General features: G+C 34.0%; 2 protein-coding genes across 2 annotated transcripts in view; both read left to right on the top strand.

The window, feature by feature from the left end:
* The window catches only part of nktr (natural killer cell triggering receptor), a 150,688-nt gene that overhangs the window by 81,490 nt on the left and 52,333 nt on the right, over positions 1-16,865 (top strand). The gene's annotated exons all lie outside the window — the stretch shown is intronic.
* Positions 1-16,865, top strand: part of vipr1b (vasoactive intestinal peptide receptor 1b) — a 60,512-nt gene that overhangs the window by 28,830 nt on the left and 14,817 nt on the right. The window contains exons 4-6 of the mRNA XM_059524657.1: positions 7,296-7,396; positions 9,625-9,722; positions 13,844-13,979. Of these exons, the coding sequence (XP_059380640.1) occupies positions 7,296-7,396; positions 9,625-9,722; positions 13,844-13,979 (335 nt within the window). The remainder of the gene's footprint in view (positions 1-7,295; positions 7,397-9,624; positions 9,723-13,843; positions 13,980-16,865) is intronic.

Below are 16,865 nucleotides of genomic sequence, written 5' to 3'. Positions count from 1 at the left end.
AATGCACAGCAGAATGAATGTGTTAAATCATTCTTCTGAAATTATGATATTAATACATTTTAAAAATTAAACACAAGAATATAAAAATAAAATGTAAAATATATTTTCATAGTTATAATATGCATTATAATTTGTAAAGGCAAAATAAAAGCATTTTATACCAGTAGCATCCAACTGCTGAATTCCACTGTAAACTGCTGCTTTATTGTACATTAACTTATTAAATACACTAGGTAACATTAGTCAAAGTCTGCAATGTTGTAGATATGTCTAGATTTGCAAATATGACCATGTGCAATGCATATCAGGTACAATCTAATGGAAACCAATGTCCATTCCATATAATGGAAATACAGCCTCTGTGCTGAAGGATAAAAGGTTTCTTGGGTCCGTTGATGAAAGAGGGCTGAAAAAGAGAGCACATCTGCTTTGAGGAGTTCTGGATTTCAATCTGTTATTTCTGAACACACTGAACACTTTAAGAATGACCAGCTGTAATGATGTAAGATTTAGAAATGTCCTTTTTCTTTTTTTTTCTTTTTTCTTTTAACTGCTCATTCATGGTAGTTATATGGAACTGTAGATGATTCTGGTTAAAGTGGTTCCTAGCTAGCAGGCTCTCAGGGGTTGATTTTTATTAAATCAAACAGATTTAAACTTTTTTTTTTCTTTTTCGATTCACTTGGTCATTTTATTTTCTGCTAATTTTTCAAATGTCTTTTATTTATAGATTTTGTAATTTACCCAGATCTAGACTTTTCATCGTAAAAAAAAAAAAAAATCCATCATAAAAGTACTTTTTTAAAACTTAAGTGATTCAACCAGCGTTAAATTAAAGTGTAGGCTTTAGTCTTACTCTTATGTCATTCAGTCCTTTCAGTATTGCTTAATTATTGAACGTTTGATTAATGAGGCACATTATTTTAAGTGTAGTTTTTTTTTTGTGCCTTGGGATTGTACGTATATATCACATAGCATTAGTTAATTCAATCATCTAGCAAAGCTGCTTGTTTCATATGCAGCCGAGTGTGAAGGTGGCCACATTTGAGAGCTGAATATAAATGTAATCATATTCAATGATCTTTCGCTGAAAGTGGATCAGTCATGCATTCCATTGCTTATATGACTCCCCACAGACCAAAAACTGAAGCTCTTCTGATGGATCCTCATCATTTGATTAGCAAGTGTTTTTTTTTAGCAACAGAGCTCAGTTAAATGAAAAAAGAACAGAGTTACCATCTGAGCCCTGGATTGTAGACTTTTAGCTCTGCTGTTCTGAGCTGTGTATGAATTCTCACCACACTGGATCTAGTACAAGGATAATATAGCTGCATTCTGATTGACTAGATTCCTTAATGCTGTGTACACACTGAGGAGGGGATATCTGTCAATTGATCAAATCTGTTTATTTGGAATGGCCAGAAAAGGCATCAAACTTGAGTCAGATTGAGTTAGATCAAGTCTTATGTTATACATAAAATGACATAATACTCAATAAATAACTATCAAATATATATTGTAATTTTATTACTAGCATATTGGCTTTATTGGTACATATAAAGTACATATTTAGGGGGAAGTCGTGGCCTAGTGGTTAGAGAGATTGATTCCTAACCCTAAGGTTGTAGATTTGAGTCTCGGGCTGGCAATCCCAGGTGCCCTTGAGCAAGGCACTGAACCCCCAACTGCTCCCCGGGCGCAGCAGCATAAATAGCTGCCCACTGCTCTGGGTGTGTGTTCACAGTGTGTGTGTTCACTGCTCTGTGTGTGTGCACTTTGGATGGATTAAATGCAGAGCATGAATTCTGAGTATGGGTCACCATACTTGGCTGTACTGTATGTCACTTCACTTAATTTCATATTAATGCCTTATTTTGCATGACCATATTTTAGATCCCTTAACCCAACCCCATACATAATTTTAACAACCATGCAAACAATTAAGAAGCAGCAAATAAGGAGTTTATTAAGGCATACTAAAGTGTGACCAATGAAATTTACATAAGGTTATATTAGCTAAAACTTTATTTTACAGTGTCTTTGTTACATATGTTGCATGTACTATATAAATAGCAGTCAATTATGCTTAAATACAAAAAAAATAAACCAAAGTCTAATAAGTACATGTAGTAAATTAATATTACTCTGTGTATATTTACATTTGTATAACTACACTGTATTAAGGGCACCTTAAAATACAGTGCAACCTTATAGTATAATTCATTTTTCAGAATTAAGCAAATTAGATAACTATTTGATGTTTGCAGTGATTAATATCATAATAAATGTAATCAGGTATATTTACAATATGAATGTGAGGTGATCTCAATTCAAGGTCACTGAAGGTCAATGCAACATTGAAACCTTTTTTAAATCAAATTTATTATATCCAGATTTCGTGTTCTATTCAGGTGGCCTGCAGTGAGCGCTGACTTGATTTCCACTTCCTGTGAGGTGATATATTATTTCCTATGCCATTTCCTATAGTGTCTTTTGAAATGAAACTTTGATTTTTAAGCTATGATTGGAAAGTGAAGTGAAGTGAAGTGAAGTGACATTCAGCCAAGTATGGTGACCCATACTCAGAATTTGTGCTCTGCATTTAACCCATCCGAAATGCACACAAACAGAGCAGTGAACACACACACAGACACTGTGAGCACACACCCGGAGCAGTGGGCAGCCATTTATGCTGCGGCGCCCGGGGAGCAGTTGTGGGTTCGATGCCTTGCTCAAGGGCACCTAAGTCGTGGTATTGAGGGTGGAGAGAGAACTGTACATGCACTCCCCCCACCCACAATTCCTGCCGGCCCGGGACTCAAACTCACAACCTTTCGATTGGGAGTCCGACTCTCTAACCATTAGGCCACGACTTCCCCTTAATATAGTCCTGTATAGTTCATTTCAAATGGCACTGTCGCAAATGGACCATACTGTTCCAGTGCTGATGGTGAAATACCACTTAAGAGCAATTTCTTTTACTTAAGTCCCTCACATTTCTGATGGATTTTCGGTTAAAGCACAGAAGCACAGTACAAGGCTCTCTCTTGAATGGGAAAGGGCAGATAATGCTTTTCAGAATGATGAAAGTCTGTCCGTTGTTTAATACCAAGGATTAATGTGGCATTCTGGATTTGCTTTATGGATCTCTTTGGCTTATGACAAAGCCGGAGGTCCATTGGAATAATGTGTGAGGATGGATATATTGCATGTGGGTGTTTGCACACGTTGATTAATGTGAGAGGGTTGGCGTCAACCTTACATGACAAACAAAGCTTACACTAACAGCCAAGAGTAAACATCACCTTCAATAAATTTACACAAGCTTTCAGGTGCCGGTTTTTGTTGAAGTAACATGTTTGTATAAATGCAGTGTATTAAATTTAGCTGATTTTAATCCATGTCTTTCTGAAAATCACAACAATATCCATATCAGATAAAGCAGGAAGTACCATCAGCTATAAAATGGATTAGTTTATAGCGAGTGAAAAAGAATCTTAATCCTAATTGTACCTTTCATTATTAATGTTATAATTTATTCAAATCAAGCATAAAATGTTGTTTTTATTGTGGGTGTATATATATATATACATATATATATATATATATTTACATTTTCTCTGAGTTCTGAGTTCCTGTGTCTTACAATAGCTTCACTTTTAATGATGCATAATTTATCAGGCTGCAGTTTTATTTCTTTTTATTGTCAACTAAGTGAACTGTATAACTGTTAGTAACAGAAACAGAAATTTATGTTAATCACAAGTTAATGCTAAAACTTCTTAATCATTAGCTGATTAAGCTGTTGATTAATTTAATGTTTGTGCTTTCTTTCAATTAATTCATTTTGGTCTATTTTCTTAATGAACCATTCAGCCAGTTAACTTGCAGACAGAAACCTTCACGTACAGTACCAGTGAAGTGCTGCTTTTGTAGCCTTGTCATACTGCAGCTGTGTTTGGTATTTACTATCATTGACTTTTTATGGTGCCTCTTCCAAATGATGAATGAGTAGATCAATACCCATTAAAGAACAATAAAACTCGCTTATTAAAGCGACACAATACAATAAATGACAGAAGTGTTGTCTTTGGGTAATTATAGGGGAGATAGTACACATTTTTTTTATTTCTTGAGTCAGAGTTAAAGGTTTAAGAAACAGAGAAGTCCATGTTTTCCCATTTAGAATTTTTTTTTACCCCAATTTTGACATAGGTACTGAATATACAAAAGGGGAAAAGATCAGCAAAATGTTGTTTTATTTTTTATAATAATGATACAGCAGATTCATGTTGTTTACTTGATTCTTCCCAGGATGAGTCTGAGGCCAAAACTAGACAAAACAATGGCCAATTAATTTTTTACAAATTTTTTACTTTTTGTCATTTCCCTTTTTTTGCCACCTTCAGATTTATTCCAAAGTGTGAGTTGCTACAGTACATGCATTAAGATCTTAGTGGGGGAAAAGTAAAAATAAAAAAACTTGTAATTGGCCAAAAATCTTTCCATCTTTTGGAAAGTGGTTTTTACTGTATCTGCGAGTATGATTCATTCAGCAGCAGACATGATTGTTATATAGGTGAAGGTCTCTTTCTGTCGGGGCAGACACAGGTGGTCTTTGTGTGTAGATTTGATGCATTTAAGTTGTTTCTGTTGGCATGTTTTCCTTTGAAAGTATTATTATTATTTTTTTTAATAGAGTGTTTCCATTTGAGAACGTTGTTGTATAGCTCTATTCAGTGTTCATTTATGAACCAGCTTCTTTCAGCATTCACATAAAGAGCACACTGAAGAGAAACCACACAGGAACTCATTCACCTAGTCTTTTTAATTCAAGCCTGAGTGAAATTGATTGGTTTGTTTTGGATCAATATGTGGTATTGTGACATGGGACCCGCTTTGAATGCACTGAGGAGGAACTAAGTGTTCTTCCTCCTAAAGTATACATCATATTTTTGAAATTCTGTGGACCGTAAGACAATGCTGTCTCTAAATGAATCATCATTGAGGGATACCTACACCTAATATCTAACTTGTTCTTATGCAAAAGTTTGTGGATGAGTCAGATTGTGGTATAACCTATTCTCTCAGAAATAATTGGACACAATTTTTTGGATTAATTTTTATTTTTAGTAGTGTAACAGTAGCTGGTTTCATTGTACTTTACTTGCTTTTCCAGTAACAAGCTAATCTTTTCCATGAAGTGTAAATGCACAAGTCAGATTCATTCTAATGAATCAGTTCATATAAAATGGTGTTCTCTCTCATGCTGTATATTGAATTGTAATGTCTAAATCATTCTAGTGAATCGATTCATTATAAACACTTCCTAAACAATTATCTTTCACATATGAAGAGTTGAAAGGTCTGATTCAGTTTAGTGAATTGGTTCAACTTAAGTTGTTCTCTCGTATAAAACATTGAAAAATGTTATACTCTTATAAATTGATTGCACTGAATGAACACATAAGAAAAAAGATTTAAAAAATTTGATTTAATGTTTTGTTTTATTTAGTAAAAAAAATTCCATTTGATACGGTAAAGCTAATTTATTTATTTATTAAATTCCCAAACTAAAAATGTTATTACAAAAAAATATATATATGATTTTTTAAAAATGTATTTATAAAAACAATGCTCAAAATAAACTTGTCAGGGATACTCCAACTACGTCAGACCCAGTCACCTCACACACCAGATCACAATCAGCGGAGTATTAATCAGCCTGTCACCATCTCATCAACACATGGTTAAATCCTCAGTCACACTCTGTCTGGTCTTGAGTTCACTACGCTACTCCTTACCTGACCTTTGTAACTGGACTCAAACGCAACCCGTTTGTCTGCACCCCATGAAGAATATCGGATCTGTCACTACGTGAGATATCCCACGCCTATTCCGCAGACCTTGTTGTTCTCCCATTTGCTTGCCTATCCCCATTCAGATTCCAGCTTTAATAAATAATATTTATACTTATCTGTCTGTCTCCCTGAGGTCTTCTGTGTTGTGACAACACCTTCAATGTGGTTCATTAATTTTGTTCATAACTTACAGTGTACTACCTTTTCAACCAGTTTAAATGTATTTTTACCTCATTCAAATAACAGTTTCAAAGTACACTTCAAATTTTTTTTAATACATTTAATTCATTAATATTTTTCAAATTTTAAGAGTTTGATTTACAAGAAAATACCATTTCAGTTTTTCTGCTTCAAACTTTAATTTTTAATGAAATGTGTGATTTAACATTTCTTCGTAACTGTAAAATTGACTACCAATTTCTGATTGAAAATTGTTTCTACACTACTTTTATGTAGTCTCAACTTTGGGTAAATCGTATGACCCAAGAAATTTTGTTTTCTCCTCCAAGCATCTCAATTCATTGTTCATATTTGTATACAGCACAAATCAAAACAATGTGCTTGGTAAGCCACAGTGCTCAGTTGGGTCTCTTTGGGTCTGTGCATTGATTGAATGCAGAGTTTTGCTTTCAGTGTGACATTGTGCATTGAGAAGGGCCAAGAAACACCTCAGAGGGTTGATATGGCTTGTATTTCTCTGCTTTAGTTCAAAAAAAGTCGTTTGACTCAGGGCTCATGGCGTTTCAGTTAAAAGGGTCATTTGACATTAAAAAGAACATTATTGGGTGTAATACAAGAGTGTGACGGAAATGTTACGCCCCTTGACAAACCAGTAAAACCCATTACAAACGAGGTAAAATACGTACTTAGAGGCTATGAGTCAGAAGCGCCAGACTGTCCTTGCAAAGCTGGAACTGCCCCACTTTATAGAAACAGGCTTTTTGCCACAAAGGCATTGTAGGCTACTGGTTCAGGAAACATCCTCATCCTCCATAAAATGCACTGCACACATCCGTATAATTGGGTTGAACTGTTCTGGAACAGTATTGTAAATACAACTTAACCACTAATTTCTAGTTGTGTCCTCTTTTGGAAGGCCAAACAAAGTAGGGTTTTTTTCCACAATGAAACACCCAGTGATTCCACATCATGGCGGTGGCGGCAAAACAGAGAATAAAAGTTACACTTTCTTTCTTTGCGTGAACATTTGGGTGGCGTTATGCAAAAAAATAAATAAATAAATGTGGGGACATTTTAGAACGAGCCATTTTAGGGGGTGTTGTTGACTCTTCACACTCAAAAAGAGAAAGGAACATTTTAAATCACATCATATGACCCCTTTAAAATTGAGAGCACAATAAACAGATGCAGCTTTTTAATAGAGTAGCCAGTGTCTGTATCTTGAGGTTAATGACCTTTACATTTCTCACACAGGTAACCTCTCAAAGACCTGTACTGCTGATGGCTGGACTGAGATGGACCCGATGGAAATCGCAGTACATTGTGGCTATAATCTGAATGGCACTGTTGACGATGTAAGTACAAAGTACACTATAAAAATTAGTGTACCTGTAATTTTAATGGTAGAATACTGTAAAATCCTACTGTAAAAAATCTGTTACTTGGTTAACAGTAGTTTATATACTGTTAAATGTACAGTTTTTAAAAGTGAAAAAAAACAAGCAACCTTATATTTTACAGAGAAAATCTATGAATTGACATTCACTTATGTCACAACAATTTCTTCTTACTTTTTTGATGAGTAATGTACATTAGGGCTTTATGTTATGTCTTATGTTGTTGAATCCATGTGTTTATTTTGTTATTGTACTGTCACATAATGTTTATATATATATATATATATATATATATATATATATATATGTGTGTGTGTGTGTGTTTGTGTGTGTGTTTGTGTGTCTATGACACCAAGCACTTTCTATGGATTAGTATTTGACTCAAATTGTGAAAATCTGCTTATATAGTTTTCTCATTACCACTGGTGCTTTCAATGGTTGTCAGTGTATTATTGAGGTACAAAGCAGATTCTAGTACTTCAATATGTTAGTATATTATACAGTCTTTACAGTGTACACTGAAGAAAATTATACTGATTTTTTTAAGGTAAGTGGTTGCAAACAATTTATTTTTGCTTCATTTAAAGATATATATTGAAATTTCAATGTAGCTAAAATAAATTGATTGCAACCACTTAAACCAATTAAATTTTTTTTGTAAATTCAATGAATACATTTTTTTCAATGTACTTTACCATCTCTGAAGGTGGTTGAGAGACTTTAGAAAGCACCAAACATGCAAAATATCTTAATAAAGTTATGTCAAACTAGTGTTTTCAACTCCACTGGCATTATACAACAGTGAAATGCTCCGACTCTTGACGTATTGAACTTTTAGCTCACAGAAAGCGATCATTCTCATGTCATATTGAGTGTTCCTCACCCAAAAAACCAAAGCTTTAACATTCACTCTTTTTCAGTCAACCTTTTAGCCTGCTTTTTCAGTCAGCCTTTTATTGCCTAGTGCAAACGAACAAGTCCAAACATAATAGTTCCTTTATTTAGCGTTGTATGTCGGTGTCAGTATTTTTATGCATTTGTAAACATACTAATAATCCATCACTGAAGCAGATATTATGTAACATGAAACACCTTGATCTTTTAAGCAAAGTGTGGCTAAGTGAAGAGCAAATGACCTTTGCCCTTTGATGAAAGCTTTCCCAGCATGTGTTCGCATCAACAGGATGTGTAATCAGCACACACGGTCCTCAGACCCACAATGAATATGTGGGCATGGGACTTAAAAGGAATTTTATGTTTTTGATGATGAGTGTCTGATGCTCCTTTTTGCCAAGTTCAGGTTTTTATGTTTAACTTTGGTCAAAGACTATAGATGGGGTTATTTGAATATGCTGTATGCAGGTGAGTCTTTTAGCAAAGCATTGCGTGGGAGAGACAGCACAGTACCCATTCTTACCACAAAAAAGATAGCCTTGAGTAAATAATCATTCTTTTCAGATTTCAGAATAACATAAGTGGACAAAAAAGGCAGCACATTGAGTCATAGTCATATACCAAGGTTGTTTTGTTTTTGAGATGTAGTGTTTATGAAAGTTGTGAATACATGTTATTACCCCACTGTCGTCATACGTACTAAGAGCAATAAGCTGTTAAAAATTATTTAGATTTGCACATAGTGCAAAACATTTAATTTCTTGCTTTTAATAGAATTATTTGTTAGAAAGCATGTTTGATGATACCATATAAATATCATGATATCATATACAGACGATGCTGTATAAAAGTTTGAAGTCATTGCACTTTTTGAATATCTTTGAAAGAAGTAATCTGTGGTCACCAAGGATGCATTTATTTGATCAAAAGTACAATGAAAACATGATCCTTCAGAAATCTTTCTAACATGCTGATTTGCTGCTCAAGAAACATTTTTAATTAATATCACATTTGAAAATACAGTTGTGCTGCTTCATACTTTTGTCAACCATGATTTTTTTTTTTTTTTTTCGCAGGAAACTTTGATGAATAGAAAGTTTAAAAGAACAGTATTTATTTAAAATATGGAATCTTCAATGTAATGTGGCCTTGCTGAATAAAAGTATTCATTTTTTTCTTTCAAACAAACAAATATTGACCTCAAACCAACAGTAGTGCAATTTAAAGATTCAAGAAGAATTAAACTGTTTAGTGCAATTTAATAAACGTGTATTCTTTCTTTTCTTTTGCAGGATAGTTTCTTTAGGTCGGTGAAGATCGGCTACACCATCGGGCACAGTGTTTCTCTCATCTCTCTCACTACTGCCATTGTCATACTTTGTATATTCAGGTAAAAAATTCTACATTTGTTGAAACTAATGCTAACACGTATTTGGTATGGTGCAGGGGTGAATTATTTGCAAAACTAGTTTTGCATGTCCAGATTTGTCATGTTTATGCTATCGTTCATGCTTTAACTAATTTTAAAGCTCTATCCAAGGCAATTATTTCTAAGTAAAAGTAGTTCCTTCCTAACTTGCAACTCTTTGAAATGAACTGACAGGGCAGTAATTACATTTGCTTTTTTATTAAAAATAAACTACATGAACAGGGTCAAAGAACAGGGTACAAATAGTCTCACTCGCACTTAATAATAAGTAAGTTAAAATATAAGTAATAATATTAATACGATATTAATTTAAAATATTTATCAGAATTCATTTGAATGTTTCTAGACACGAAAAATGCTTTTGATCCTTAATAATTTTTGCCTTTAAAAAAAATTATGTTGCTGTCAAATATAGGGTTTAGTTTAAGTCCTACTAATGACGTCATTTTGATTAAGCTAATGGTTAACAGGCTTTAAACACAGAAAAACAGTGTTTCATGCATGGTTGTAGCCAGATTCACCATGGAGCGCCATGGAGTGACTGAATCACTGAAGCTGTCGAGGATTAAACAGCCAACAACATGCATCTGTTTTGACACTACAGTGACTGATCTAGCTCACCAGAGGCAAAACGGTCTGCTAATGACAGAGATAAGAGCTTTCTTACATGTATATTCCAACACACACATATCATCTTGGCCAAACAAGACTCCCCACCATCAGGGAATCATTCCAGTGGGCATTAGTGCTCACATGTAAACCCAGTAGTGAACCATAAACACGGTTTAAAACCCTTTAAATAACACTAAATTAGCATTCAAATAGTGTAGGCAATATCATTTATGTATGAATTAAACTGCATGCATTTGTGGATCAGACTATTTACAGACTATATACAGATTTATCTTTGACATGGCACATTAGAGTGATATGCTCATTATAGTAACTGCTATAGAGGTAGCTTACTCATAATCGCTCATAATATATGGTACTGCTACAATGCAATATTAATATGGTAAGATGAGGTAAGATGACCCCAGGCCAAAATTAACCCCCCGCCCATGCCCATGTACATTTTTTATCTTGACCATAGACAGTACAAAATCTCATCACTTTTGGTGGTGCTATTTAACATTTTGTAGTTTCATGTGAATATGAACATTTGTGAAATTTAGTAAGTCGAAACAGTTTTCTGATCTAAGTCATCTGATCTAATTTAGTGTTTTTGTTAAATATGACAGTGTACAATGTTAAATATTTTATAGTTTTTTTGTGCCTGTTTGTTATTATGGGATTTATGAAGACATCAGAGTTTTTTGATTTTTGGAGTAGAAATTATAGTTTTTATTTTGAAGCAAAGAGATAAATTTAGACCCTTGGTGTAAGATGGTCCCCCATAATTGCCACAGAAGACCCCAAGTGGCATATTGTTGCTAATGTTATTATTTTTGAAGGTAATAATTATTGTATTTAATAAGGGGTATTGTTCAGTATTTCCACGAATTACATAGATTGATTGAAATCATTCAATTTGCATTCATAGTATTGCTATTATGACAGATTTTATTTAAAATATTTGTAATTAAATATGTAAATATTCTTATGCTTGTATACTGTATAAGTTATAGAATAATTTTACCTTTTTGATGAATCATTTTAACTGGGATTCTTCTTTGTCTACATTGGTTATTCAATTATTCAACTAAATTGTCAAAATAAAAATTTCAATAGAATAGTTGATTTAGTATTTTACATGAATGACGCTTTAAAAAAATATAGAAATAATGGGAATTATATCAAAAGTCTTGCCTCCTGGGTAACCATACCTGGGTAAAATGGCCTCTTTAAATATTTTTTACATTTGTTCTATGACAACTAAATTAGCAAATGTTTCTAGTTATTTCCTATAACAACACACTGGATGATGCATCATCATCCTGCACATGTATATCTAAATATGTTACAATAAAAAATAAATGCACATTGTCTTTAAAAGGGCATCTTCGCTTATTTGATTTACATGTATTTACCAAATGCATAAGAGGATGACCTATAAAAGTGCAGAAGTATTGCTGTAAACTTGCACATCGTCAGTCCTCCCTGGAGCATCCTGCGGTTAACTGCTTTGCTCAAGGGCACAGTTGTGATAGTTCACGGCTCTCTCCTTCTGATTACCAACTCTAAGCTCATCCACATCCCACCAAAAATGCCTTCGTTTCCATCAGTAATAATGTTCATGTGTCACCAGTATGGCAGAGCAGCACTACTCCTCGATAAAGCTGCTCATTTTCAACTCTTTAGCAATGTAATCAATCCTAATCCTGTCTATTAACACTATCTGCACTCGAGCTGCAGGCTTAAGCAGTCTTAACTGAGAGGATATCAGTGTGATGTGGGATTTCAGACTGACAGGGGCTGAAGACCTGATCACACCTCAGGTTATTATTGCCGGTTTTAACACATGCTCCCACTCCACTGAATGACTCAGGTCACAAGTTGTCTTTGCTTGGTGGAAACACAGTCTGTGGTCTAATTAAATTGTGCCCTTACCAAGAAACACTTGGTAAAAATGTAAGTGTCCAAATCTGTCAGCGGTATGTCAAGGTGATCCTGCAGATGGCCACACACTAGAGATGCAACATAGGCCTGTAAAATCATGCTGATAGTGTCAGATCACAGCATCTGAAATGAGCAAAACAAAGACAATATAGCTGTGCATGAGTACTAGGTTAAATAAACACAGGGATTTGACCTTTAACTTAAAAAAATTTAAGTTATAGTCAGTTCAGGAGAATTGCAATATTATGCAATAAGGATCGCAACAATATAAAACTTCAATAGCTGTATTTAATATATCCTATTTGTAATGGTTGAATCAATGTTAAACTATAGAAAGCATGCGTCACATGCTGATGAACAGCAATAATCTACAGGCAAAAATCTACAGTTATGCACTTGCAAACTAAATCTATTTTGTTTTGAATTTAGAATATTTGTTTAAAGAAACAACTATAAAAATTATTTTCCTTGGATTGCATTTTGAGAATGCTGGAAATAACAATACTGGAAAATAACATGTTGTCATTCCAATGTCCTTTTAGTATTATGAACAGTATATACTACTATGGTTTGTATTATTAAATTAAATTTGTGGCCAAGGAAATATTTTACATAAATTACATTAATACATAAAATAAAATATATTAAAATATAACAGTTTTTCTAAATTGTAATGATAATTCACTGTATTACTGTATTTTTAAATCAAATAAATGCGGCCTTCTGCATTTGAAAAAGACATTTTTTAAAAACATTGAAAGTTCTTTTATGATTATTTTGCATTGTTATAAACTAAAAATCCCTACAACAGGACAACTTTGTAGATGTGTCAGTATTTAAGAGTATTAATTTAAAACACTGTTAAATATTCATATTTTCTTTGCACCAGAGCGCAGAGAGAACCCAGTGTTTAAACAAAATGTCAGTACATTTATTAGTGTGAGGTATGGACATTATAAACAAAAGACATCATGATCAGGGTGTTCAGGGATATCATGGTCTCTCTCTGTTTTAAGAACACTGGCATTATGCATAAAGCAGCTGTGAATGTCTTCTCAACAGTATAGTTTATCCATAAAATTAAAATTATGCCATTATTTATTCACTCTCATGTTGCTCTAAACCCGTAAGACTTTCTTTCTTCTACAGAGTAGATATTGGTACAATCAGTATTTTGACTGCCTGCCATAGCTTGATAATATTAAATAAGCATGTTGGACATAAAATGACCAGCTGCCTTGAATTTTGAATCAGATTTTGTGTATTCCCATGTTTACTGAAAGTGGAAATACATGTGAAATGGACAACAACACAATGGAGCAAATTATCTGTTTAACAAACCTCTTACACAGACCAGAAAGCTCAATTAGGATTTCATTTGTGGTGTAATTAGCTGTCATTTTTTCTGTTATTAGTTCCAAGGACAGGGTGTAATTAGGGGGCAGGGGACTTCTCAATCAGGCTCAACATATTTTAGCTTCAGTTCATGAGCGTGGCTGATTGTATTCCTTGTATTCCCTCAGGAAACTCCACTGCACGCGGAACTACATCCACATGCACCTGTTTGTGTCCTTCATTCTGAAAGCCATCGCCGTCTTTGTAAAAGATGCCGTGCTTTACGATGATATTGAAGAGACTGACAACTGCTCCACTGGTTCTGTAAGTTTATTATTGCACAGTCTATTTATTTAATTCTAAATAAATCCCTCAGGAGTCTGTAATAGTATCAATTAGCAAACCATTAGACATCCACACAAAGCAAACCAAGCATTTATCTAGCAGTGTTAGTAATCAGCGTAAATACAGTCTATCCCAGCTGATCACATTTACATTTTTTCATACTCGCTGGTCACAAGATGTTATGTGAATTTTGGGTCATTTTTTTTTTTTTTTTACACTGGCTCTTCAGGGTATTTGGTTTGTGTACTACTGTAATGACAAGCTTATGTATGCTGGCTTACAAGTGTCCCACCAATGTTGTTTAGGAGTTACAGTACTTATAACTTATAACACTTGCTGAAAGTCCACAAAGACCAAAGCCAACTAGTCTCATCAGCTAGGTTTTGCTTAAACCAGCACCATACAAGCACCTGCCAACCAACAGAAATTCAGGTGTGAAAGGAGGTAAAACAGTGACAGTGCTAACGTTAAAATTAGACCATGCAATTAAAACTGCAAAAACGCAATTAAAAGAAAGATCATGGTAAATTAAACTTAGACCATACAAGTATAACATCCAAACTGGTAAAACTGGTAACCGGCACCCAACTGTTACTCTGGAATTTATGGTAGTACAGACAGAAGCAAAACATCATTAAAAACTATAAAGCTTTTGTGAAATAAAGAAAACTTATTTCTGCTGTCTCGTATTTTCCGTGAACTTTGGAGCGCGTTACAATTAGCACGTTTGTCAGATATATATATTATCGCAGATTATCACACCAGCAATTTTTCAATGCTGGTGCATTGCCATTGCGACTTACCTACAGTAAGACGAATTTACAGCTGAGAGCGGGCATTTAACATCTTTTGCATATGGCCGTACTATGCCGTCTGACAAACTATATTTTGTACAGATTTTATTTTGTTTTGGCAAGTATTTCATTATTTTGCCCAGAGAAAAACACTCAGACATGCAACTCGATGTCTCCATGCAGTTAATTAATAAACCATCAGTTTTATGAACGATGTGGAAAATAATGTGTTTTTTTAACCTTAAACCACACAAACACATTGCATTACACTAAAGACACAAAATAATATTCTTTTTAGCAACGTCAAATGACCCCTTTAAAATTTGACCATATAAGTAAAACATCCAAACTAGTAAAAGTAGTAAAAAACAGATACATTTTGCAGGTTTCCATCTAAGCTTGGACAGTTCATGCTGGTTTTAGCTGTTTAGTATTCTATTAAAATAAGAGAGATCAGTTTCACAGTGTTTAGCAGGGATGTGGCAATAATTGTGACATTTTCTGAAATGACTCAGCTGTTGAGATGAATATTGACTGAGCTTGACAAAGGAGCATAAAGTTCTCAATGAAAACATGGCTTCTTATCACAGTGTATGGAGTGTGTATGCTGTAACACGTATCCAGTGTTCAGATCTAGTGTCTGTCAATGTCTTCAGTTTGAGCAGGAGTTTGCTATAGATCAAGGCCATCTGTGAAATCTTCAGAAGTGAAATGCACTTTCAAGCTTTGCTTTTGACTCTTTAGAATTTTAAAATAGCTTGATTTTAAACACAACTTCTGATTATTATAAGATTATTTGCATCGTTAAAATGTACTTTTTAAAGTGATTTTAAAGTGAAAGTAAAACACTGTGGCACAAAGGATGCTCATGTTGAAATGTGGACAGTCTACTGGAGACGTTCTTTTCACAAGTCATTTGCTGAAAATTATGTCACACCAGACTTGTGACTATTTTATGTAGGTCAAAATCAATCAATCAATCAATCAATCAATCAATCAATCAATCAATCAATCAATAAATCAATCTATAACATTTGACAAAGCTTTTTCCACCTTAGAGTAGACAATGAAGTTGAATAGTCACATTATGATTTGACAAAGCAACTGTGAGAAATAATTAATAGTCATGATTAAAAAATTTGTTATACTGTAAGTGAGATATAAAGTATAATTTTTGATTAGAAATATGCATTGCTATGAATTCATTTGGACAAATTCAAAGGTGATTTTCTCAGTATTTTGATTTTTTTGCACCCTCAGATTCCAGAGATTCAAATAGTTGTATCTCGGCCAAATATTGTCCAATCCTAATAAACCATACATCAATGGAAAGTTTATTTATTCAGCTTTCAGATGATGACACTTAAGACTCATTTTGTGGTCCAGGGTCACATTTGTGATCATAAAGTTATATTGTGGTTTTATTTCTTTTGCCAAAATTACAAGCAAGCTTTCAAGCATTGTAGACCAAGCAAACAAGATACTATAATAGGCAAGCCACAGGTTCCTCTTTCAAAACTCTCTGCAAGGGCAGCCTTTTATGGATCCATTACATCCTCTCCATTATTTTTTTCAATGGCTTACACCATTTTTTTTTCTGTCTGTGATTTTTTTTTTTTCTGAGTCTTTATCAGAGACATTTTTCTAGGAGTTAAAAAGTGCTCCATAAAAATCTTTTAAAGACTTCATCTGCATGTGAAATATTACTAATCTTCTTTGGAATCAGTAAATATTCGCAGCCAGGTTATGTGTCAAGCTGCCTTATTAACGTTATTCTCACCTTTAAATAACAGTAGACCCATGGGGAAAGACAGAATGACTGATTGCCAGAAAATAGCTTTAAAAAAAGAATTAGTTGCAGTGGTTTTATCTATGATACATAATAAATGCATGATAAAAAGCTGTTGAAAGGTTTGCCGCAGCAGAAGGTGTTTGTTAGCCATTTGTGTGGTCGAGCCTGCAGCAAAAGCTTTCTATCTATTTCAGGGATTGCGTGCCCTGAGCAAAAGGCTGCGGCTCTCAGGGTAATTTGGGATGATTTGTGCACATTAAAACTATGAGTCGGATCCAT

This window comes from Carassius carassius, chromosome 35 (assembly GCF_963082965.1).
Source record: "Carassius carassius chromosome 35, fCarCar2.1, whole genome shotgun sequence".
In the NCBI taxonomy this organism is placed as follows: Eukaryota; Metazoa; Chordata; class Actinopteri; order Cypriniformes; family Cyprinidae; genus Carassius; species Carassius carassius.
This window is presented reverse-complemented; position numbering and strand designations above follow the sequence as displayed.